At 37.3% G+C, this 25,326-nt stretch overlaps 1 protein-coding gene across 2 annotated transcripts in view; it reads right to left on the bottom strand.

Moving 5' to 3' along the window:
- Positions 1-21,299, bottom strand: part of mxd4 (MAX dimerization protein 4) — a 29,514-nt gene extending 8,215 nt beyond the window's left edge. The window contains exons 1-4 of one of the 2 annotated variants that reach the window (XM_081360606.1): positions 21,004-21,299; positions 20,467-20,566; positions 18,678-18,707; positions 1,432-1,546 (exon numbers count right to left, since the gene is read on the bottom strand). In XM_081360606.1, coding sequence (XP_081216732.1) covers positions 1,432-1,546; positions 18,678-18,707; positions 20,467-20,566; positions 21,004-21,067 — 309 coding nt within the window. In that variant the 5' untranslated portion in view covers positions 21,068-21,299. The remainder of the gene's footprint in view (positions 1-1,431; positions 1,547-18,677; positions 18,708-20,466; positions 20,567-21,003) is intronic. The other variant, XM_081360605.1, reaches the window with a different exon arrangement.
- Between the last annotated feature and the right edge of the window lie 4,027 nt (positions 21,300-25,326).

Genomic DNA, 25,326 nt, shown 5'->3' with positions numbered 1-25,326 from the left:
ATTGTGATGAATGTTGATCTAGACTCTAGAGTGACTTAAAAGTTGCATGCATTCCGATAATGACTGTTTGAACTGAGGTCGCATTGCAAAACATCAGACCTGTGTCTGATTTAGAATCATAGGCTATATGGAAGTGGCCCAAATCAGAATCGAAAAGATCAAATTCCATGTTTGAGCTGTTTACACTGTTATAAAAAAAAAAAAAAAAAAACATATCATATTTCAGCTAATGACTTATGAACAAAAAAAATTGGGCCACTTTTGCCTGCAGTCTGAAAATAGCCTTAGTGTTAAAAAAAAAATATATATTTTATTCAGGTTTTAGAGTTCTGAGGTCTCCTTATCAAAAGGTTACTTGATAGTGCTAAATAAATATTAATAAATTTCTTTTTTATAATAAGAGTACATTGAAAGCTTTGAAAATAACAAAACAATAAAACAAATATTTTTCAGACAGATACAGTTGTAACCTAAATATGTCAATTGTGGATTTAACATTTGTAGATGGTCTACAGCAATGGAGTCATCAACACATGAAGTGCGGGTGGCGTGACTTCAGTTGAAGGATGCTGCCTTTAGCCTCAGATAAAAATTCTACAATTCTTTTAGAGCTCCTTGGATTCAAGTTATTTTCATCATCTGTTTGAAAAAAATATATTACAGATTAATAAATTTACAAGTGTCATTTATTTATCATGTAGGCTATAGCTTCTGACCATTAAATCAAATCAGACTCGTGATTGTATGACATCAATTACTTCTTGCTTTTTTGAGAAACAGAAGTGACTAAATCTTATTTGTGTATTTTACGTTCCATTTTATTAGCCTAACAAGTAGATCTACAGCTCCCCCCTAAATATATCAAACTTCCTACTGGGTGGGCACTAGGACCCAAGGGAGGCTGCTGCTGCTGCAGACAGTGTTGCCAGATTGGGCGGATTGCCACCAGGTAAAACACCAGGTATGAAAAATATCCATTCAAGAGAAATGTTCTGATTGGGGGATTTGGCAACACAGAATGTCATTATTTTAATGAGGCTTTTTTCTTTCTTGATGATATCAGAACAGTTGTATCACCCTGACATTTTTTACTTTATACCACACAAAAATATCAATATGAATCTTAATTCAGAAATTACCTCACATAATGATCCAATGATTCACATGAGAACTGTCAGATGCATCACATGCATGAATATTTAAATGATAAAATAAAAATAAAAAAAGACTATGAAGCTATATGGTATATTACCATCTCTACCGCGTTAGGAACTGTGGATTATCTGAGTTACAACATGGAGAGTGACATAAACTTCCTGTAGCCAGTTCCTGATTAACTTCCCCTCTGACTGTAACTGCTTTTAGCTGCTCTAACCTCTTTACTGCTGTGTAAACAAACATATAGTCAGAAAGATGCTTATATGTTTGTACCTTGATGTGCATTTTGGCGCGTTTGAGCAGGCTCAGTGTGGTGTGACGGGTGCTATCAGGACCCAAAGGCACAAGCTGTTTCAACTGCTCCAGGTACAATCGCAGTTTGGCACGTCTGCAACAAATAAAGAACAGGTTATAGGATTATTAGCCTGAGATAAATTTAGACGTGATTCAGGATGCTGCTTTGGGCTGCTAGCACAAAGGTTGCAGGTTTGAATGCAGGGATGACAGAGGAACTAGACTGAAATTGCAGCTTTAGGCAAGTGACAAATGCACACCTAACCTCACCACTCCTCCATTATCATTAAAGTGGGCTTATAACAAATAGCTGATGCCTTGCAATGTTTGTGGAATAAAAAGCAATCAAGTCCTTAATAAGTGAGTGTATATGATAGCTAAAATGTAAAATGTTACAAAATAATATTTATTTATCATTAAAGCAATACTACTTGCCCGACTTCTAATGGTCACATGTCTTAGAATACTGTGATGGGAAAAAATGATGAAAAGAGCTTTGAAATGATATGCTAAATTTATGAACATTCTGTTTGCCTCTGGCCCAAGTTAATTTGCATTTAGACTCATTGTTGTTCTCAATCAGTTTTATTCAAGCAACTGGTATCACTCAAGCAGCTGCTAAAACTGGGTCCAGACTCTTTTGCAATCATACTGGTGTATTGATTAGAACAATCTCTCAACAGCACTTAAAGAAAGCCTGGGGAGTAAACTAAAAAATATAGTGTGCCTGCTTACACAGAGGCTATTTGAAATAGGCCAGGAGTCACATTATAATGACTCTGTGAATGATTACCATGAGCTAAACTAACAGGACACTGTATCTTGAGCTTCTCTTTCTATTCCTGCACTGTTCGTTTTTCACAGCAACAGTGCACATGTATAATTTCACTGAATAATGGTGAGACCCTACATGCAAATAAATGAACCTAACTGAAATTTCCAAAAAGTTTTCAACTCCTGAAAACCTGATCTCACTGAGTGCAGTGCAATGATCTGATTTCTGGGTCAAACAGCACAAGTTAAGTCAGTTTTATTCATATAGCACCATTCACAATGCATAATGTTCTAAAGCAGCTTTACAGAACATGGAGGTTTAAACCCCCAGTGAAGATTAAGAAGTGTAATTTGACTGTAGCAATGAAAAATGTGATGTTAAGTAGGATAAGGAATAAATATTATTATATATTTGTAATACTTTATATTACAATAAAGTATCTCTTTTTTTCATTATTTTTGTAATATTTACAATTCTTGAATATTTTGTCACAACTTAAATGTCATTGTGTGCAATCCAACCGTAAATTTGTAAAATAGACTATTTTTATTAGTATTGCTAAAACTGGGCATAAATGCTTTACTTTTGGTGTATCAGTCTTTATAACTTACAATTGTGGCTTTTACAATGTTCCCTCAGCATTCACCACAAACAACCCTCCACCTTTCCTGTCTTTGACACTGTAAACTGTAGCGTATGTGAGCTGTATTTCAGTGTTCACAGATCAGCCTTGTTTTTCTAACTGCCTCCCAGCTATGCGCATGATTACATGTGCGTGAAGATTTGTGGTCATTCAGGTCATTGTTGAATGTCAAGTTAAATTTCTTCAAAACAATAACAAATGAATGCACTTTTACATGACTTAAAATAGACAAATATAATGCAATTCCAAGTACTGTACAAAGCGAACTGCTCAGAAAAGTTCCACCTGCAGATGTGAAAATGACACAGGAATGCTGGGTGACACATGAAGTACAGGCACAGCATGAATTCCATTTCAAATGCCTACAGTAAAGTTGCAGGTTCAGGCATATCTTCAGTGAACTGGATTACTGTGTCAACACAGATCTTCGCTGACCATTCCAACAGAGATTACTCTTTAAATGTAGGCTACTGACTAGTGAAGGGCCAGGATGTTCCACCATCCAACTATTTATTTTAAAAGATTGATTAGTTTATTTAGATTTATTTGTAATTTTTGTTTTGACTTTGACATTGACATTTTTAGTGACAATGCTGTGGTTCTCAACCAGAGGGCCAAGGGCAAGTTATTTAGTTAATTTAAATTTACATAATCATTTTAAAAATGCTAAAAAAAAAAAAAAAAAAAACATTAAACCAGGTTGTTGGTTTTTTTTTTTTTTTTTTTTTTATATAAATGCAGGGAGTATTACATGGCGTATTATCTTATGCTATTTTTATTTATTTTTTCCAATTACACTAAGGATCAGATTTACTAACAGCTTGCACCAGCGCACACCCTCTTTTGTCATGATTTACTTAAGGAAATCAGTAATATATGCATTTGTAGAAGTTTCCCTTCTGCAAAATTTATAAGAAAGAATTTAATGATTATTCTTATCATGTAAGGTGGTTTACTAAGGTTTGCACTAGTCAATTTACTGGTATTTGCGCAATTTAACATCCAAAAAAAGCACGTCTTAAACCAGATGCTAATTTGCGCTGCTCTTGATAGATTGCGTTGGTCATTATCAAAATGATCCGGCTGCGTGTGTTCTTTAATTTGCGCATTGTCAGTAGATCACGCGCTTAGATCAATATATATATATTTTTTGGTTTACACATTGTTTAATGTTTTCAACTAAAATAAAACTTGAACATATATTGTAAGCTTGTTGTGTATATTGCCTAATCGTAAGCTTGTTCAGAAATTGTGACAAAAACGTAAAAAAAAACGTCTTTTTCGTTAAACATCATTTATGAGCCCGAATATTCGAATGCAATATTTTTGCAAAATGCCCATCCTTAGTTCCCACGGGTGAAATGCCCCTTTAAAGCTGCGATGGAGTACAGACTGTCTGCCGTCAGCTATGCGAGAGCTTCTGTCACCTCATGAACGGATCCAATATACTGACAGACATCTGATTTTATCTCAGCTGTTTACATTCACTTAAGACATATCCGACTGTGTTTATGTAAACCTTTTGTTTATTGGACAGTTTAAGCGCAATAAGACATGAAATAGAACTTCCGGTGTGTGTCTCCAGAAAAGCACATGTCCAAACAGAGTGCAAGTAAAATCTTTTTAAAGTTTAAACGGGCAAAGCTTTAATACTTTTGTGACGACGAAGAACTACAAATGTCACGTGATCGTAACCATGTCTAGCAGTATATGCCCAACCCTACCACTACGGTGCTAAACGTGATGTTAATGTACGTCACACTGTACAGTATGTTGGGATGGGGGCATCAAAACTCCGACTGAGATTCTATGATCTCTCAAGGAGGCAGATCGTAAAGACATTTTAATTAGAGATGCTAATGATTATTTGACAACCAATTTATTATCAATAATAATTTAATCAATAAAACTTGCGTGCTCCTCAAGCGAGCGCGCCAGAGTTATGTTTGGAATTGGGACCATTTTACGTTAAAAGGCTAGAGTTAGACCTTCATGACTATAAGTTTGCATGAGCATTCGCAGCCTTTTGTTTTGTGCAAACGTAAGTTGTAATATTGGGTTTATTTTGTGTAGGCCTATATATGATTTATCTCTGAGGTGCCCAATCCTGCTCCTGCCGATTGACTGTCCTGCACAGTTCATCTCCAACCCTAATCAAATACACCTGAAGCAACCAATTAAGGTAGTCAGGATCACTTGAAAATGAAAGGCATGTGTGTTTGATTAGGGTTGGAGATGAACTGTGCAGGACAGCCGATTGGCAGGAGCAGGATTGGGCACCCCTGATTTATCTCATATAGGATGCATTTGGTTAAAGAGATAGTTCACCCAAAAATTTAAATTCTGTCCTTAATTACCCACCCTCAATTTGTTCCAAACCCGCAAGACCTTTGTTCATCTTCGAAACTCTAAGATATATTAATATTAATATATTTTATAATATTAAGATATTTTTGATAAAATCCTATGGCTCAGGGGGACTCCATTGACGGCTATTTAATTAACACTTTGAAGGCCCAAAAAGGTAGGAAAGACATAGTTAATATAGTCCATGTGACTACAGTGGTTCAACCTTAATTGTGGTTCAACGGGAATACTTTGTGTAATTTTGTGCAGATATAATTTGTAATATTATGTTTATTTTGTATATATATCTGATTAATCTCATATGGGATGCGTTTCGTTGAGTTATATAACCCGCTAGCAAAGCTCTTCAGTTTACCAGTGAAGGAGTAAACTGGGTATCATTTCACTGTATAGGCTAATTAAAAGAGACTTCCACTAGTGTTGTCACGATTACTGGAATTTCTAACTTCGATACGATACCTTAAAATATCTATATCCGATACCATGGGGAAAATTGCCATACTGCTATAGACAGTTTTATTATTATCTCATAATTTTTTGATAATTTGGGTAATTTTGTTGCAATAGCTTACACACAGCACAGGGAGGCTTTATTTGAAACTTTACAAAAAAGACAAGTAGACAGTTAGTAATGAACAAAAAAAGCTAATTGCAAACAATATCACAAATAAAATGCAATAGAATAAAAAAAAACATGAAATAAGGTTTTATGTTTTTCAGGTGGGTTTAACAGTAGTATTCGGGTAAGAAATACTAAAGAAATTAAATAAAGTATAATAAAATAACACTGGATAGTCTTCGTTGTAAAAATGAAATACTGATTAATGCTTACAATTAAAGTTACAAAAGTTATTCAGTAAAGAGCAATGAGTGACCTTCTCTTTGTCTTTTATTCTCTGATTAACATGAAGGCAGCGGGTTCATGAAAGCTGCTGTCACTTTTAGAGCTTATGGACAGTCCAATATACTGTTATACAACAGTTTTCTTTTTCAACTATTTACATTCCAAAACTGTTCCATTCCAGACTGTTTATCTGAATATTCACCAAACCAAGCATTTTGACATAATTTTGTGTGCATTTGACCGTTTAAGCACAATAAGACAGGAAAACCAACTAAATTTGTTACTTGCGAGCTGATTGAGAGGCGGCTTTATGTGGGGGCACCACTTCCTTAGATCAGTGTTGCGCATGATTTTGTTGTGAGCATGAAACATGCGGGAATGAGCAAAATTATGCACAATAACCAAAACCCCGAGCCAAAATTCAGGACCTGTAACACCAATAGGGCTGTCACTTTACGTTCGAAAATCGATTGCACAATCGATCGGACCAACCAACACAAGTTTCGAAAACGAAAATAGGGAATCGATTTTAATGGCCTTCTCTCGGAGCGCGTCCAGCTCGTCACGATACGCCCGCGGCGAACGCGCGTCACACAGCAACTGCAGGCTCTGACAAACACACATGACGGCAAATTATACTTCTGCATAATGTGTCTCTTTTTACTACAAAAAAGTTAATTCTGCCAGTATTCAGACAGTCTCATGCATGCAGATACAGATTCGGGCTACGGTCCTACAATCGCCTACGTAGGAAAAATTTGTTTGACATTTCTAATCGTAAACACAGCCATGTTGAAGCCTGCAGTAATGTTTTTCATTGATGTTATGGCAGTCCACTCTGCTTATTGTTTTTCGAGAATGTTGCACTCCTGTTTGTCATTGTGCAAGAAACTTCACGCCAATAAATCATCAGAAATATTGCTGAATGTGCGCGTCTCAAGCGCCCTGTTTACGTTCGTCCTAATGCCTGTTAGTTGTCCGTAGATTTGCCTATATTTGGCGTTTAAAATGGAAACGTCTTTAGACAAGAAAAATCTATTTTACAATCGATTCAATGAACACTTATGTCTCAAAAATCGAACAGGATTTTTTCACAAAAGTGACAGCCCTAAACACCAATACTTCAACCAGAACAAATGAGACGAGTGAGAGGAGTTGGGGGTGTGTCAAACTGTCAATTCGCTGTCAGAGAGTAGAGAGAGAGAGAACGCACAACTGGTATCGGTGTATCAATATTGCAGAAAAGGAGTATTAGAATCATTTCAGATATTTCAGTATCAATAAATATTGACATATCACCATTTCTGACAATACTAACTTCCACTGACAAATTGTTGTTAAACTAATGTTTTGGGTTCAAATGCTGAACATTTTAGACCATGCCTTTGTACCTCCTCTTATACATCAAGCTCCTGATGAGTCAGAAGAGTGAAGCAACTGGTGGAGGCAGAAAAACAGGAAAGAGTAAACGTGAAGTAAGATTGTGGAGGGTGTCTTCTGTCTCTGCTCTCTGTAACAGACAGGGCAAAATGTGTCTTGTGTCATGTGCACATGTGTCTTCACTCATGACATCAGCACCACATCATCACTGGAGTTTCCCAAAGTAAGAATTTTTTATATATATATATATATATATATATATATATATATATATATATATATATATATATATATATATATATATATATATATATATATATATATTATATGTCCTCGCATTCTTTCTTGTGGTAGCCTCTCAGTACCATGACCCCAGAGGGTTAATACTATTCACCTTATTTTCGAACGCGGAAGTAAACATGGGTCCAATATCCGGTTTTTGTGCGGCACTTCCGTTTCCTCACTTCCCTGGGCTAAATAACGATATCGATCGCGAAGGATTATGCAGAGTTGACAGAAAAATGTTACACATGCGTAGCAGATGAATACTACAAAGAACTAAAGCCCCGCCTCACTCAGTTAGGGTACCGGACCTGGTTGAAAACACTCATGCATCTAGCTTTCAGAGTGCCAAAACTTCTCCGGCGCCTTCAGCACCGCCCTAAACACAGTCGAGCCAACGCTGGACTAATATATCTATGGAGGTATTTTGTCATGTCAAATGTATTAATAATGCCATCAGAATGCAACCAAAGCATAGGATAGCAATAAGTAGATGGCTATAAATAATTGTAAATCATACAAAATAAATGCCATGATCATGCCATTATGCCATGATCACTAGATTTTATACAGGGGTTACTATAATGATTTTGTTTCTCCTTGGAGTTTTTATCATGTAGTTTTTTATTGAGACTTCATAGCCCAGCCACTTTTCTGGTATCGGGTGGTCTTCTGTGGGTGCTCACTAAATGAAAAGAAAAAACATACGGTCGTTTCGATGGTTTCTTCAAATGTAAAGCTTGTAACCACAGGCGAAGGGATTCCTCAGGCCGGCGACACACTGGCTGCGTGGCGTGTCCTTTTTTATTTCGGCTTTATTTTCGTTCTAACCTGTTATATGTTAACAGGTTAGAACAGGTTAGAACCATAGACAGTAAAAAAAGACGCGCGTCTCACAGGCGCGGAAAACGCGTGCATGCTATAAATAGAATCGACGCCTATTTTTCACGCGACACGCAAGCGTTTTGGAAGCGTTTCCAGGCAAAATAGAATAGGAAAATATGTTTGTATTTCATTTTGACATGAATACATATTAATAAATGACATTTTGATGTTTGAAAGTTTAGGTTTTGACAAATACAGATCTAAATGCAATAGAAAAAAAGTTCTAATATTGCACCTGTCAATACAGAACGAAATATTCTGTAGCCTATTTTGCCGTCAATACTGCCGACGTTGTCTTTGCTGCTATATATTTATGTTTAACATTAAGTATAGGCCTTCCACAACTCTCTCCCCATTATGTCGAATTTAATCACCAATGAATGAGGCTTATCATATGTCACCTAGCAGTGCCGCGTCAGACACGTTTCTGGTGTGCAAAGACATGTAAAACGCCACGCAGTGTGTCTCTGGTCGTAGGGCGCCTGATAATTAAAATGTCAATGATTTCGATGATTAAAACACTCCTGCTCCAAGTAAACCTTTATTTTGTACCAGTTATTATGACAACCTCTAACTGCACAAACAATCCCGGTCTTAAAGATGAGTTAGTTCTTACGAACACTTGTTTAATTAACCGCTATGGTGAAAAGTGAGTTAGCGCGCCAGTGACCGGAAGTGCCTGACCGGAAGTCTCGCACAAAATACCGTCAACTGGCTGCGCCCGTATTTCCGTTAAAAATAAGGTGAATACATATACTCAGGGTTATTCACCTATGAAATTACCCTGATCACATTACCCCTTTCATCATTGGGTGGTAGCTGAATGAAAATGCGAATTCACTCTCCGACAGTAGGTGGCTCTTATGGAACAGCAGCAATACAGCATTTTCTCGGAATAGAGATTGGCCAAAATAAAATGAAAAACCGATCGTGTGTTTGGAGCAAAACCGGCTGGTTCCGATTTAGGGCAGGTTGACCGGTGCATCTCTAGCTTTAATAACAAGCACTAAATGCATTTCCCACCTGAAATGGGAAGCATCAACTAATTATCAGTGCAGCACTGAATCCTGGTCAAAGCCTGATTATAGTTTTGTAAGAGTTTTGCATGAATCACCATAGTGTGTGCACACTACAGCTTGTTCCATAGGCTAGAAAATGTTAAATAGTTTTTCACTCTAAAATGCTAATGGTAGACAGATATCTCACGGCTCAAGGGTGAGTAAATGGTGACAAAATTAAAATTTTTGGGTGAACTATCCCTTTAAGCTTGGCTAGTGATAGACAGGTTAAATATTCTGTAAGTCTTATTGTACAAAAGTTTTGACCCACTCATTGAAAGTCTGATGAACTGATGAACGAAAATCATCAGTCGGATCAGCTAGAAAAGATGTAACAACCAGAGTCAGAACAGGTCTGAGGTCTGACACGAGTTTGGTGGTTGTACCTTGAAAGCCCTAGAAGGATATACTGTTTTAATTTTTGCTAAGAATAATAATAATAATAATAATAATAATAAGCTTAAATAGTAGATCTGACAAAGCCAACATAATAATGAAATTTTAAAATAGCATCATATGACCCCTTTATAATGCTATTTTGAGTGTTTGTGTAAGCACTCTGTGAAGAGTGTCAAAGGTCTTTTGATCACGTGAATGCAATAGCCAATCAGGTGTGTTTAAATTAGTCAGAATCCACTCAACACTGCTCAGAATGGCAGATTTTTTATTCCTTTATAACCAAAGTATAATAAGCTGTCAATAAGAGATTCATTGACAGCTTCAGTGATTCTAATGGCAGCGATCTTTGCTCGCTTTCTGTATATGATATATTTTTCATGCTGCTAATTACACATTGAAACGTTTCTGGATTAACAACCTATTTAAGTGTCCGATTGACAGTAATAACCATAGCAATGGACGGAACAAAACAATCTGATACTGTATGTCAAATTAACTGTGCATTACATTTTGGAGTATAAATGCAAAACAATAGACCTGCCACCGGCGGCTCGAGAATAGGCTATATTTAAACTTCTCATAATAACATAAAAGGTCCTTAATGTCATGTTTTGCGCCATTGCTGTCAAACAAACTAAAATCCCTATATGTCCTTATCAAATCTCAAAAGATTGTCTGACTGCGCTGCATAATGCCTAGTTCACACTACACAACTTTAAACGTCGGCAGATCGCTGTGTTGTTTAGACTACATGACTTGCTCTGGAGTCTTGAAGTTGTTATGGTGTTCACACTACGTGACACTACGTAAATGATCTGCAACAGGGGGTTCCACACTACACGAGCTGAACACAACTCTGTCACCCAACGACTCTATCCAGTCCCCAAACCATGTTTTGTCACGAAAACACACGCGAGAAGTGGAATGGGAAATGATGTAAAACAGGAGTTGTCTATTTGAAAATGGACGCCAGGACAAAAAAAGAATATGGGTGAAAGAATGGATAAGCACATGCGGGCAGCAGGGATTGTCTGTGCTCAGGGGCGACGCCAGAGAATTTAAAAAACAGGTGCTGAGGGGGTGCTAGAACACTGACAGGGGGAGCTGCGCAATTATATAATATATATAAATACAATTAATAAATGAGCAAAACTTGGCCACTCAATATTTAATATTCAATTACTTTATCACAATTTAAGTTTTAATTGTATTAAATTGAACATGCACACCATTCAATCAAATATTCTTAAAGATTTATTATTATTAATAATGTTATTTCAACATAATATCTCGTTATTTCAACATAATATGCATGCGTGCAACAAATAAGATGTGCATTTGTAAATCTGGTGACACGCGTGCATTGATTTTTATTAATAAACTAGTGTTTTCTGTGTCAGTGTCGGCTGCAAAGATGAAGTTGACGATCGCAATCTCTGTAGTGAACGCGCCTATAGAGAGAAATGCACATAATGGATTACATAATCAGAGAGTAGCCTATTTCTTTTCGTTTTGAATTGTTTCGTTTAAAGACATTTAAAGCTTTCTATAGATATATGTCTCATGTCTGTGAGGCATACGCTGAGTTTCGGTTAATTTAGGATGAGATGCGCTCCAGTTCACATGTAATGCAAGTGACCGCGCCAGCACCTCCATGTCATGATTATATTATCTGCTATATTTGCTTCTTATTTAGGCAATTGGTTGATGAAAAATGTATTAGAATTAAGATAAAATTTATACAAAACAAAATTCATTTTAAAGAAAGGCTTTCTACAAAACAAAACTTAATGAAGTGGTCAAAATCATGTCTGATCCACTCCATGTCTCCTGATATATTGCGAATCCTATCTTACTCGTGCTGTTCACTTTTCATAATCATAGATGGAAAAAAAATAACATATAATATTTTAACAAATATGAAACTAAATGCACTTATTTAATGGCTACAACATGTATAGTAAGCCTACATACTATTTGTACTCTGTATGTACTCTCTATTTGTACAAATTGCTGCACATTCATTTAATTCTGAATTTTGCACACATAAGTTGTACAAATTCTATTTGTACAAATTGCTGCACATTCATTTATTTCTGAATTTTGCACACATAAGTTGAAAGGCATTTGTTTGTGCATAGTAAATATATCTGCAACATTTATCAAGTTCACGGATAATTGTGCATGCATTTATTAATCATTATGATACTAAAATCATATTAAAGTAGGCTATAGTATGTACTAAATCAGATGAGCCCAGAATATTATTATACACGTTAAACATTTTCCTCCCATAGAAAACCATTATAAGAACACTTAATGTGGCTTAATGCAGATTAGAATGTCCCCTTATTATGTTGAAATAACAGATATTATGTCGAAATAACAAGATATTATGTTGAAATAACGACTTAATATCTCGAAATAACAAGATAAGTTTTCTTTCTTTTCTTTTTTCATCATGCGGTTCAGGGCTTTTTTTATGTCTGTGCTACAGAGATAGTTGGAGGTGAGTAAAACATGTTTATAATGAAAAAGCAGCTGCCATCTCGGTTGTGGTAGACTACATCTTGTTGGAAACATCAAACAGGCATTCATGCTCCTGCCACAGTTAAATTGAATTTTGCTCCATTTCTTGGGTCCAAACTTTTCTTTTTGCTGCTGCTGCTGCTGTTTTTCTTTCGGTGACCTCAACCTATGCCTTGCTCTCTCATTGGCTGATGCTCGTCGCAACACATGACACCACAGGCTATCGAGTCGGCCGACAGCTCCAGATATTTAGCATGCTAGATATTTGCCTGCCGTCGGAGAGCGTTTTTGATGCATCGTTTAGTATTTAACACATAAAGATTGGCGAGCGCGGATCACCCGCAGATTTGCATGCTATTACAGAACGACCTGTCGGCGAGCTCGTTAACTTGCAAATCGGGCTTAAATCAGGCTTAAAATCCTGTAGTGTGAACTAGTCCTAAAGAGAAGTGCACATTTGGCTCATGCGATCAGCACTTGATCAGCTGTGCACAGCTCAGTTCACAGTGAATGAATGCGGTGAATTCCATCTGTGCATGTGCTGAGTTTAGCGTGCATTTGGGAACTTAAAGGCAGAGTAGGTAGTTTTTTTCTAAAAAACTTTTTTCCCAAATTAGTTTAAACTGTCTTTATATACCAATACATAATTAAAATGTAAGTACTCTGAAAAAGAGAGTATAAAAATCGAGTGTCTGTAGTCCTCTCAGGGCTGCAATAAACACAGCTCCATTCACTCCCACCCCCTCCCTTCTGGGCTCCTTCCAAAGCCACACCCCCAAAACACATGAACGCGCGATGCCGACCGCTCAGCTTGGAGGACGCGTTTGCCAGCGCCGAGCGGAGATCGGCGCTGGCAAACATCATGTCAGAATCACATGTAATAAAATACCTAACTTTATCATTATGAATATAAACAGCTAACATGGCTGTTAGTACTCACTATCAAGCTAGCATATTGATACTGGTAAAGTTTAAAATATATTGAGTTTGATTCGGTAACGAGCTAGTAACATAAAGCAAAGCAAAAAACAGGTTGCATTGATACACGTTTTCCCATTACCATCAGTTACACTGTGATGAAGGTGAATTTCGTGTAAGATTCATAACATATACGGTGTTTTGCATGTAAGAGCTTCCAAGATGAAAGCACTGTTGGCTGATATTAACTCTCGTCTGACTTCTTGCTTTATCCAAAGACTTTTTGGTCATAGCCTTTTCAAATACTGTCTTCCTTTTTTTGCCTTTGCTAACTGTATATGCAGGTACTGGGAATTTTGACTGCTCTTTCTCTGCCATAATTGTGATTCTTCCTAGCTTCCATGCCTCTCTCCGTGCCTCTTCACCTCCTCGAGTCAAACGGGTGCACGCATGTGGGCATCTCCTGTAGCAGCAGGGGTGGTAGCCATGTTCCGAATGGAAATAAGTAGCTGTGTTTATTGCAGCCCTGAGAGGACTACAGACACTCGATTTTTATACTCTCCTTTTCAGAGTACTTACATTTTAATTATGTATTGGTATATAAAGACAATTTAAACAAATTTGGGAAAAAGTTTTTTAGAAAAAACCTACCTACCCTGCCTTTAACGGGCACCAGTTACGCATTATTTTCACATACAGTATTTCACTAGAATTGTAATGAGACAAGTTTTGTAAACTTGTTTTCCGCCAAAATAAAAGCTTGACTACAGTTTCTGTCAAAATAAAAGCTTGACTAGGGGTGCAACGGATCAAAAAACTCACGGTTCGGATCGTTTCTCGGATCAGAGTCACGGATCGGATCATTTTTCGGATCAGCAAAAAAAAAAATTTTTTACATTTATTAACACTTTTAAATTATTAAATTAAAATATATAAAATCAACTTAAAATGCACAAGGCATAATATCTTCTTTTTAACATAATTAATGAAAAACAACTTAAAGTGCAACATAAAAAGGCATCTCCTTCCTTTGGACCAATGCTTGATGTGTTTCCACTGTCATATAGGGCTGTTAAAATTGCTCAAAAATGACGTTCGAATATTCCCTCTAAAAAACACATAACCTATTCGAATTATTCGAACATCTGGTTGCGCATTTTGTAAATGACGCGCATTACGTCAATAACAGGACAAATTAATACAAAGAGACATAACTACTTGTATGGGTAGTTTATTTAAGTTTAAACATATTTGACAACGTATTACCTACAAGTAAATCAACTAATGGCCAAGACCGCAGACCTCACTCTCGCTCGCACTCGTAGGCACTCTTTCTCTCTCTCTCTCGCCGTTACCCATGCTGCGTTCACACCAAACGCGAATAGAGTGTCTTTCGCTCGCGAGTGATTTTAATGTTAAGTCAATGTAAAGACGCGTTTACGCGCATCTGGAGGTTTTGCGGCGCGAATGAGGCGTCACGCTCTCTGCGGTTCATATAACGCTCGCCATGACTACGCTGTGTGTGGACTGAACATGCGCACAACTTTTTTTTCATAAATCAATCCGCGGATCACGTGTGTGCCGAACCGAAGATATTGATCCGAACGGATCACGGATCAATGATGATCCGTTGCACCACTAAGCTTGACTACAGTTTCTGTCAAAATAAAAGCTTACGTGTTTATCTATTTCAAGTATAGAAATTAAGGCAAAACTAATTATGAAAGTTTCATTTATTTTTCAGTGCATTTGCTTTACAATATATGGCTATTACTGTCATAGGATTATTATTATTATTGTGTAGTGTAATGTCAGTAAACATGTTAATAGTTTTGTAGTATACTTAGTATGAAATTTGAAAATTTTGGTAAAGGTTTTTTTTTTTTTCACACAATTTTTTTTTTTTTTTGATGTTTACATTCATTACTGTTTATGTGAACTTTGTGTGTTTTTTTACATTTTAAACGCAATAAGGCGATAAAGATCATTCAGTTTAGCGCTGTGACAGCTGGTTTCAGTGCACGTGCTTTAGGTGTGTGAGGTCATAAAACCATTTTAAACTGGCAATGCGTTCGGCCGCATCTCACAGTTTGGAAGTGTACGTTGTGACCGAAAAATTGAGATTTATGCATCATTATAAACAACATGTTGCGATAAAAATTACAATTCATTAGTTGTTTTACTGTTTAAGTTTACTAAAATATCACATTTTAATTCGACTGTGATGGACAATTAAGAATCAAAAGCACTGAGCATCTGAAATTAGTGAGGATTAGTGAGAAGTTCAGATGTAATGTGTAACAACGGCTCCACCATAACAAGAATAGCAATGTACAGTGAGACATTTAAGACTATTTACAAGTCATTACTTTTACAAATAATGGAATGGAATTTAAAAATGACATAACTGGATTTTGCGCGTATCTATTTTGGCATGCCATATTTTTATCACGCGCTAGTATCACTATGGCAATTGCAATTTCGAGAGTGAATCCTGCATTTATAGGTAGATGTCACTCGCTTCCAAAACTTTACAGTGTGTATTTGGCCACCGGTCCTCTTTGCAGCATGAAAAACAATACCTTTTTTCAATGGATTATAGATGTAGCCTCAAAAGCGTGAAATAGTGCTCACTTTACAATCATTAAAAAACTGTCACTCATCTCAGTTTGCGATCTCACAACGTTCCACTAAAATCAATTAAGTTGTCTACACTGCATAATGAATCTCTTACTTACATTGTGTATTTGTTTGTTAATGAGATGATTCACGAGAGCGAGCAGAACTCATCACTGAACAAAAACTCTTTTTACTCTTTTTTTCGATTTTAACTTCAACACCACTGATTGGACATTGATTTCAAGATAGAACGTGTGATTGGCTACATTTCTCCTGGCTGCAAAAACACACTGGCCGTTTCTCAATATGCGTTCTTGTCTGTACCTGTGTTCTTGTGGCTTTGTGAAACGTCATCAGTCGCTGCCCAAGTACTGTCCTAATACACAAGTTTGCATTTTGGCAAGAACGGTTAAAAATCCCGGAAGTGTTCTTGACACGCCCATTTTACCGAGGATGCATCGGTTGGTAACTTGTGTGAACTTGACGGCAGAAATATCCCAGCATTCATTTCGGCATTCGATGAAGGAGAGGCAGGTCAATACAGTAAGTCGTTTTTCTACAATTTCGTACGCTATTTCATCACTAAATTCACTTCTGAGAACATTTGATGTGAGAAATCAACAGTGTAGATTTCAAATATTGGCATTTTTACGAAAATTTATGGCGAATCGAAAATGTGCTGAAACGTTTTTCGGAAGTGAGAATCTCCATAAGCGTTGCTTTATTGTTATAAATATACATTACATTGTAGTGTACAGCTGTAGAGTAATCCCTTGAGCTGAGGGTAGGCTTGGGCAATAAAGCCTGGCTGTCAATAACTCTCGTTATGTTTGGGTACTGCAGACGGCGTCTATGCAGGGGTATTATTGCACCATACCAGCAAGAACACATCGTCTCAAACTGTAAGCAGCGTTCTGTGTGCTCGTCACCTTGTGAGTTCATTCTTCAAGAACAAGTAGCAAGAGCTTTCTCCCCAAGAACACAAGTCCATTCTTTGCATTCTTTGTTTTGAGAAACACTCACTGTAAATAGGAACATTTTACGTTCTCAAAATGAGTGTTTCGCCAATAATATTATATTGTTACACTATCAACTGAGGGTCCTGTTGCTTTTGTTTCAGAGTGCGTATATTTAAATTTGACTTTGTGATATTTTTTACCCATGTTTTAATTTGTTTAACAAAAAAATATTTTTGTGATCAAACATTAATTGGCGGACCCCCTGCAGTACCACAGCAGACCAGGGCAGAGCATTAACTCAAAATTGGATCCCCTTACACAGAGATACAGTAACAGGAATTTGCATGACATTGGAATGTTTTTCTCTATTGTATTTCTATATGTCCCTTTAAAAATGTCATAAACCCTGTCCATATGGTTTTCCTGGTTTTCCCCCCAGTACTAGTGCTGCTGTCAATCGTTCAGAAGCTCTATTCTGAGGAAGGACATGACTGAACATATTTCTCACAGAGCAGCAGTAATCAATTCCTCAAACTTAAGCATGTGACTGGCAAACTCCAAGATATCAGCACAAGGGACACAATTCTCACACAAACACACCCGATCTCTGGAACAAACACGAACAGCACAAAATTGCCTGTCACACTGTAATTAGTTCATTTTAACTCTTATTTAGCAAACACTATCTCTCTCTTACTATCACCTCATCTTCAGGGTTTGAAATCAACTTTTTCACTCACAAGCCAATTTGGCAACTTTACCAACCATTCAGAATTTCTACTAGCTAAAACAAAAATACTTACTAGAATTAACTAAGAAAATTGCTTTTCAAAGTGACAGCTTAGATTTAAATATATTTATTATAAAATCAAAATCTGAATCTTATACCGGTGGGGTGAAACTTCAAACAGTGTTTTTGTGCCCTTGAAGGGCAATGCAGGAAATCGTGTTTATTTTGTTTTAAACTCAAGTACAGATCACTCCAAAATAGATGTTTAATGGCAAACACCCTGAAGATTAGTAGACAGGCTGTCAATTCATAAAGTGATCAGTTGTTTCATCACAAAAGTATTAAAGCCTCTATTCCAATAACATACATTCAAAAAAGCCAACCCGTTCTCATTCCTAAGGCGTCCGATAATGATAGTGAAAATCATGCCCCAATATATCATGTGATATTCCCATGCCCTTTTGAGTCAGTATATTGATGGCAAATATTTCACACTGAATGCAGCAGGTTAAGCAGCAGCATCTCAATATGCCAAAACAGCAAAGGGCACCTTTGGCTCCTGTGTAGTGAAACAAACATCATTTATGAACCATAACCTGCCAAATTGGATTTTAAGTTGATCATGGATGATTATCAACAACATTTGGCAGATTAGCGAATGTTCATTTCAAACCCTGCTCATCACTACAAGACACTGGCTTCTAAGATATATTTAAACCATTATGTTATCCACAATTATAACCCACACTCTTTTGATGGTTCCTACATATAAAAACTCTTAAAGCCCTCTAAAAGGCATTTCTTAAACGAATTGTAGGATATCAGATATGATCTTACCTGTGTTTTTCCAGCTCATTGTGTGATGACCTGAACAGGGAATAAATAGAAACATAGATGAGCATGTAAACCTCCTTAACAAAGCATAAAAAAGGGGCAGAAGTGGAGAACTCTGTAGCTCTGAACAACTGCCATAGGATGTTTTTATAATGATAGTGATGCTGTTACAATCTACTGTGGCGAAATAAAGCAGTGTGAAATAGTGGTGATGTTCTTTATGAAACGATGTGGTCCAAAAGGAGCATCAAAGAGCTACATTTGTCTGTTAGCATACATGTGCACTTGGTCAAGATGTTGTCTATTGAGAAAATTAACAAAAATGCCCTTTTTGTATAAATATTCAATAAATTATCATTGCACCCAAAGAAGGTAATGCAATGCATTTTGAGTTTAAATTAATCTATGTTTAAATTAATGATATGCTTTTGATGCACCCTGGCCCCTTCCCACTCCACATGCTGTTTTGCTCTGAATTCTATATTATAGACAAAACACAATCATTTTGCATTCCCTTACTGTGTCTATTAGGCCAATATCACCCAACAGCATGCACTCAATGACGCAGAGGAAATTCAGCACGCTACAACGCATTGCTATTTTAGTCCAGGGTATGAATGCTGGGGTGTACGATAGGGCAATTACATGTTCTCCAAACAAACAAACAAAACAGAGAGATTATACTCACTGAATAGACTATAGAAACAAAATATATGGGTCATAGCATCAGTTGTTTATTGTGTGTCGAAGCTGCAGTGTGCACTTTCTGCACGACTAGCATCATCACGTGGGACTGCAAAAATAATGATTTTACCTCTCCCTTAATGTGGAAGTATCCCTGAGTATGCATAATGAAATTAATGCAAATGACAGGTATGAGGCTGCATAGCAAAATATGTTATAAGCTATGTTCATTATAAAAACATTACCGTGACTAAAAATACAGGCACAAGGCTAGCGCAGAATGCATGGAGTTGGGAGAAAAAAATATTTAACAATATACTACTGAAAGTCCACACATCAGATGTTTTTGTAATCTGTAAATCAATTAGAAAAGTATAGTAAGTACATTTTGATAAAAAGTAAAAATATTCACACATTTCCTGGATATCCCATAGATTTCCCCTTTTCAGTGCTCTCTATGCATATGTGGGGGAAGGGCAGCACACTAGGCTCCTGCTGTTTTGCTTTGACATTGCAAGGAAAGGGGACTAATGCAGCAAAACAGATCCAGGGGTCAACTCTCCAGCAGCTGACTTGAGTCTATTCACACCACACCCAACAGTGAGAGTTTAACCCCACCTTATCTACACTACTACAAGCCCACTGTCTATGACACATTAATGCTCATATATTTAATAAAGTCAATAAAATTGCAACTTCTGAGAAAAACATTACTTCTGAAATCACTGTTTGTTTTCAGTGTGCAAGAATGCATGGTCAAAAAATGGTTGACAAATAATTCTAAGCATGCAAACTTTAGTGTTTTAAGCTACTTCCTGTATATATTACAAATCCTTAAAAATGTACTGACGTTGGCAGTAGTGTTTAAGCAAATAGGTTTTGTTAATTAAATATATGCTTTTAAATGAAAATGATTGAGTAGAAGGGAGATGACAGCAGTGGAAAAGGGAAAGCAGCAGCAGCAGCAGCAGCAGAAAGTTGACGCTGTACGCGTGGCAATGTTTATACACAGCCAAGCCCATCAACAAAAATGGCGATTACACGTACAATAAACATAGTTTGAATGTATCCGTCCATTAATATAGCAATGTCCTTGTATTGTATTTACCTATTGTTGTGGTTTTTTCTTGAAATGGGAGAAGATTTCGTTTTCTTTCTGGACAAGTCGCTGTCGTACGGCAAAACAGACGCATAACCGTGTTCAGCTTCTAGTGAGAAAGTAAACAAAACCAGCATTAAATACAGATTTGTGTGATTCAGTGAACAACAATTTAGACGATTAGGAAGTTAGACACTTTATATGTTTTCACGTCAAGCCGTTTAAAATGACGAATTGTGTTTCTCTTAACTTACTGTAAAGCAAACACCTCATCCCCCGGGTTACATTTGACGGAAAATGAAAACAGATCAACATTTTAACATAGGTTGGGATGAATGACACATGTAGGCTTAAGTCATCTTATCCCGATAACTGACTATTTTTTTACTTTAGTAACTCACAGTAACAAGATGCTATCGTCCTTTTGGGCTTGAATTAAACTACACTTGATCAGCTGGCAGGAATGTAAGTGGCATTAGACCCCAAAAACGAAAAATTGCAAATAAAAAGATTGTTTTGGTTGACCCCACAGACATCCATATATACCTCTGTCTCTTCTTTCCAAATACTCTGCTGCCTCAAGAAGAAGTAGAAGAGAATTAAGTTCCATCCTGGTGTGTTTACAGAAATAAAAACAATACAAAAACGCATTAACACTGTATAACAATAAATTTAAAATAAATGCAAGAAACAAAAACAAAACAAATAAACAAAAAAAAGTGATGACGCTCGATATGAACAGTTCAATTCCGAGTCGTAGAGACTCTCGACAAAAATTAATGCAGACTGCACGTAAACTAAAATCTGGAGCTCGATTGATGGCTTCTTCGCCCAATCAGATAACAGAAAAGTGTGAAAGGCGGAACTTATAAACATTTGTATCCAATCAAATACTTCAAAGAGTGAAGTTCACGGGAAAGATGTTGACACATTGAGAAATGTCATTTGATTGGTTAGTCAGTGATAGTAACAAGGTTGAAGCCATGCCCTAGCAACAGTACATGTGACTCAACCCCTAAATCGCTCATTGGACTGACGCACCCTATAATAGCAGCTGGTTGGCCAAATGAAACACTGGGCGTGTTTTCTAATAACCTCGTTTACTGAACTATGTTGGCAGTGACAAAGTTGTCTCTGGAAGGAACTCAGCGAAAGGAAATGTTTTTGAAAATCGAGTTTCTTATCGTTTACTGAGGCACTATCACATTAAAGTATTAGTACAGCTCGCTGATTCACGTTTAAAAATAAGATGTAGCCTAAATTAGCTTATTTTTTTTATTAAATGAAACCATCAAAGTTGGATGATAGCTACTCACTGATATGACGCCAAGGGCGCGGTCGACTCTGAAATGGTCATCCGTGTACTATTTCTTTCAAAGTGGCTACTTTCCTGAGGTTCAAAACAGGCTATAACATAAAAAAAAAAAAAAAAAATATATATATATATATATATATATATATATATATATATATATATATATATATATATATAATGCTATAAAACACAATATCACAACTCACAACAAGTCATAAAACACATGTATTTTATTAATTTCTCAAGGCTTTTAAAATTTGTCAACAGGAGGAATATGAGTAAACTGAATTATTTTGTTTTGTTTTAAATAAGCAGTTCAACCAAAACCGAAAATGTTGTCATTATTTACTCATGCTCATGATGTTTATGAAAGAATCATGGTTATGGTTTTGTGAGCCATATCAACTGCTTCATTACAAATATCAGACTCAAAATAATAAGTCAGTCATTTCTGCCAAGGTAAGCTATAGGGGTTTAGTGTATAAAGAGCCTCATTCCATTTTTGTTTTGTTTTGTTGTTGTATGTGTGTGTGTGTGTATGATAAGGGGAAAAAAGGGGAAACAATCATACAGTTTTGAAATGAAATGAGGTTGAACATATAATGACAGATTATTCGTTTTGGCTGAACTGGCCTATTCCTTTTAACAATATATTCCTTTAGGGAAGAAAGAGTATAAATACTGAGCTGAGGTGTTATCATCATCATCATCATAAACCAGTGAAAAGAGACAGTTAAACACATTATTTTTTTAGACTGGTAAATGAGAGAGGGGAAAGAAGCCAGAGAGCAACAAGAAGAAGAATGAGAATGAAAGCAGAAATCGCTGACCTCCGCTCACTCTGTGGACAAAAAAACACAGCTGTTTCTAATTGGTAACTCGGCACCGACTGCTGACCTACATTCTGCTTTAGATTCTGAACTCAGCAAAGGAGAGAGAGGGAAAATAAGACAACACACAGAGGTGAAGTTGAAAACATGAGCATTGATTTGTGGAGGAGCTGAATAGGAGGTGACAGGAAAATATAAAATAATAGAATTATTTGTCTCACTCCAGGTATTGCAGTTCCCCTGGACACACTGGTCAGCTCGTCCATGCTTGAAAACCTTTATACAGCCCTGTATGGTGCCCAAATGCCCATATGGTTAATCCGGCCCTGCATTTGTCATCTGTTATACAAGCGTTCTTCATTTCAGTAAAATGCCAAAATAAAATGCAATCAAATCAGCCAGTTACTGTAAGGGAATTATTATTTTCTAATGTGTATTCAATCACTACCACTTCTTATGCATGATTAATGTTGTTAATTTTGCATGAGGTACAGCAGTTACTTTTTAATTTAAAGATTTGAGCACTCGGTTCTGAGAACAGGTTGTTCCTGAAGGAAGTATGTGTGAACTGAGGAAGGGTGTGTCATTTACAGTATATATGTTCTTTATGTTTAAGCTTTAGCTTTTTGATTTTATATTGTTTGTTTTTACATATATACGTGTGTGTGTGTCAATATTTTGAGAAAATTATTGTATGTTTCTTTCTGTCCCTCTTGCATGTTTCAAGTCTAATCTGCACTCTGTAGCCAAATGCTGTGAAAAAGAACTAAAAATACTTCAAGGTTAGTATGCTTTGTAAGAGCCTAGCGAGTCATAAAACGTTTCCAATGAAAAATTATTTACGTGCATCACAACATGGGATGATAAGAAAGACCAAGGTGGATGAAGATGAACTGGAAGTATACATGGTAAAATAAAGTAGGAGGCCTTACGGTGATCTGTTCATTTGTTTATCCAATCAATTTTGAAAGTCTTTGTTTCATTGATAACTGTGTATATGTATGATTTTACTGAATAAATACTCATAAAATGTGTTTTAGCGCTCATTTTGGTAGCTCTCTGTTTGGAATAAAGCTTTACTTAATTTTTACCTTTGAGTGGCCTGACATTATTTTGAATGTCTACCACATACTGATATAAATCTACAGACCAATTAGTCATTTTATTTTATTTTATTTATTATTTATTTTAATATTCTGTTGAGCTTCAATTGGTGGTTAAGATGGCCTCCTAGAAAATGGCTTATTCTCCCCAAACTATAATAATATAATAATAATAATAATAATAATACCATACCTTAGTCCTGCCCATGCTGTCTAGCATATAGGGCAACGACAGCTCTCCACTGCGCACGATCAGACGCTCGGTCCTCGGCTTCCATCCAGCTGATGCCGAGTCGCTTCAAGTCGTCTTTGAACGTGGACCTCCAGTTGGTCTTGGGTCGTCCACATCCAAGCTTGGCATCTAGCGGTGCTAGATGGCGCGCCTCGTAATCCAGTGCTGTTCCATTCGCAGAACATGGCCAGCCAATCGTAGCCTCCATTCGGCGATGATGATACTCAGTCTGCTCATTTTACTTCGTCGGAGTACATTGGTGATGTGGTCTAGATAGCTAATTCCAAGGATACGTCATAGACACCGCTGATGAAATACGTCAACCTTATGGGTGACGGCCACTGTGACCTTCCACGTCTCGCTGCCATAGGTGACAGTAGGCAGGACAATGGTTGCGTACAGGACGCAGTTTGATGGTCATGCTGATGGTACTCGATGTCCAAATGGGCCGCAGGCGGTAGAACACTGCTGATGCCTTGCCAATGCGACAGAGCACATCCGCCTCCGAGTCACCGTCATTTTTAATTAGACTCCCAAGGTAAGTGAACTGGGTGACGTCTTCCAGCTGCTGCTGCCCTAGATGGATCGGGATCATGGCCGGTGTTGGTAGTAAGTGGATCTGCATGACCTCGGTCTTCTCTCTGCTGATCCTCAACCCAACTATAACTATACACAGCCTTGCCAATGCGACAGAGCACATCCGCCTCCGAGTCACCGTCATTTTTAATTAGACTCCCAAGGTAAGTGAACTGGGTGACGTCTTCCAGCTGCTGCTGCCCTAGATGGATCAGGATCATGGCCGGTGTTGGTAGTAAGTGGATCTGCATGACCTCGGTCTTCTCTCTGCTGATCCTCAACCCAACTTTGCCCAATTCCCTCTCCAAATAGGAGGTCATACGTCCAAGAGATTTCCTCGTCTCCGCGAATAGTGCAATATCGTCAGCAAACTCCAGGTCGGTCAGACGTGATTGGTCAGTCCATGGAATCCCATAACCGGGTCCGTCCATCGCCTTCGCCATGACAAAGTCGACCACGATCAAGAAGAGGAATGGCGATAAAATGCATCCCTGCCGGACGCCAGTGAAAAAAGTCGGTGGTCCCAGTTTCGGTCTTGATTGCGCAATTGGAGTTCAAATACAGGTTCTTGAAAATGGCGATGAATTGTGGCGGGGCGCCATATATGTGAAGAATACGCCACAGCGAATCCCAATGGACACTATCAAAGGCCTTCTTGAAGTCAATAAAATTGATGGAAAGGGACCGCTTGAACTTGGCGGACTGCTCAATGATATTACGGAGGGTGAATATCTGTTCACTGCACGACCGTCCTCCTCGAAATCCAGCCTGGTTGTCACGCAGGCATCGATCAACAGCCGTCTGCAGGCGTCG

Source organism: Scardinius erythrophthalmus (genome assembly GCF_964197995.2).
Source record: "Scardinius erythrophthalmus genome assembly, chromosome: 3".
NCBI lineage: Eukaryota > Metazoa > Chordata > Actinopteri > Cypriniformes > Leuciscidae > Scardinius > Scardinius erythrophthalmus.
This window is presented reverse-complemented; position numbering and strand designations above follow the sequence as displayed.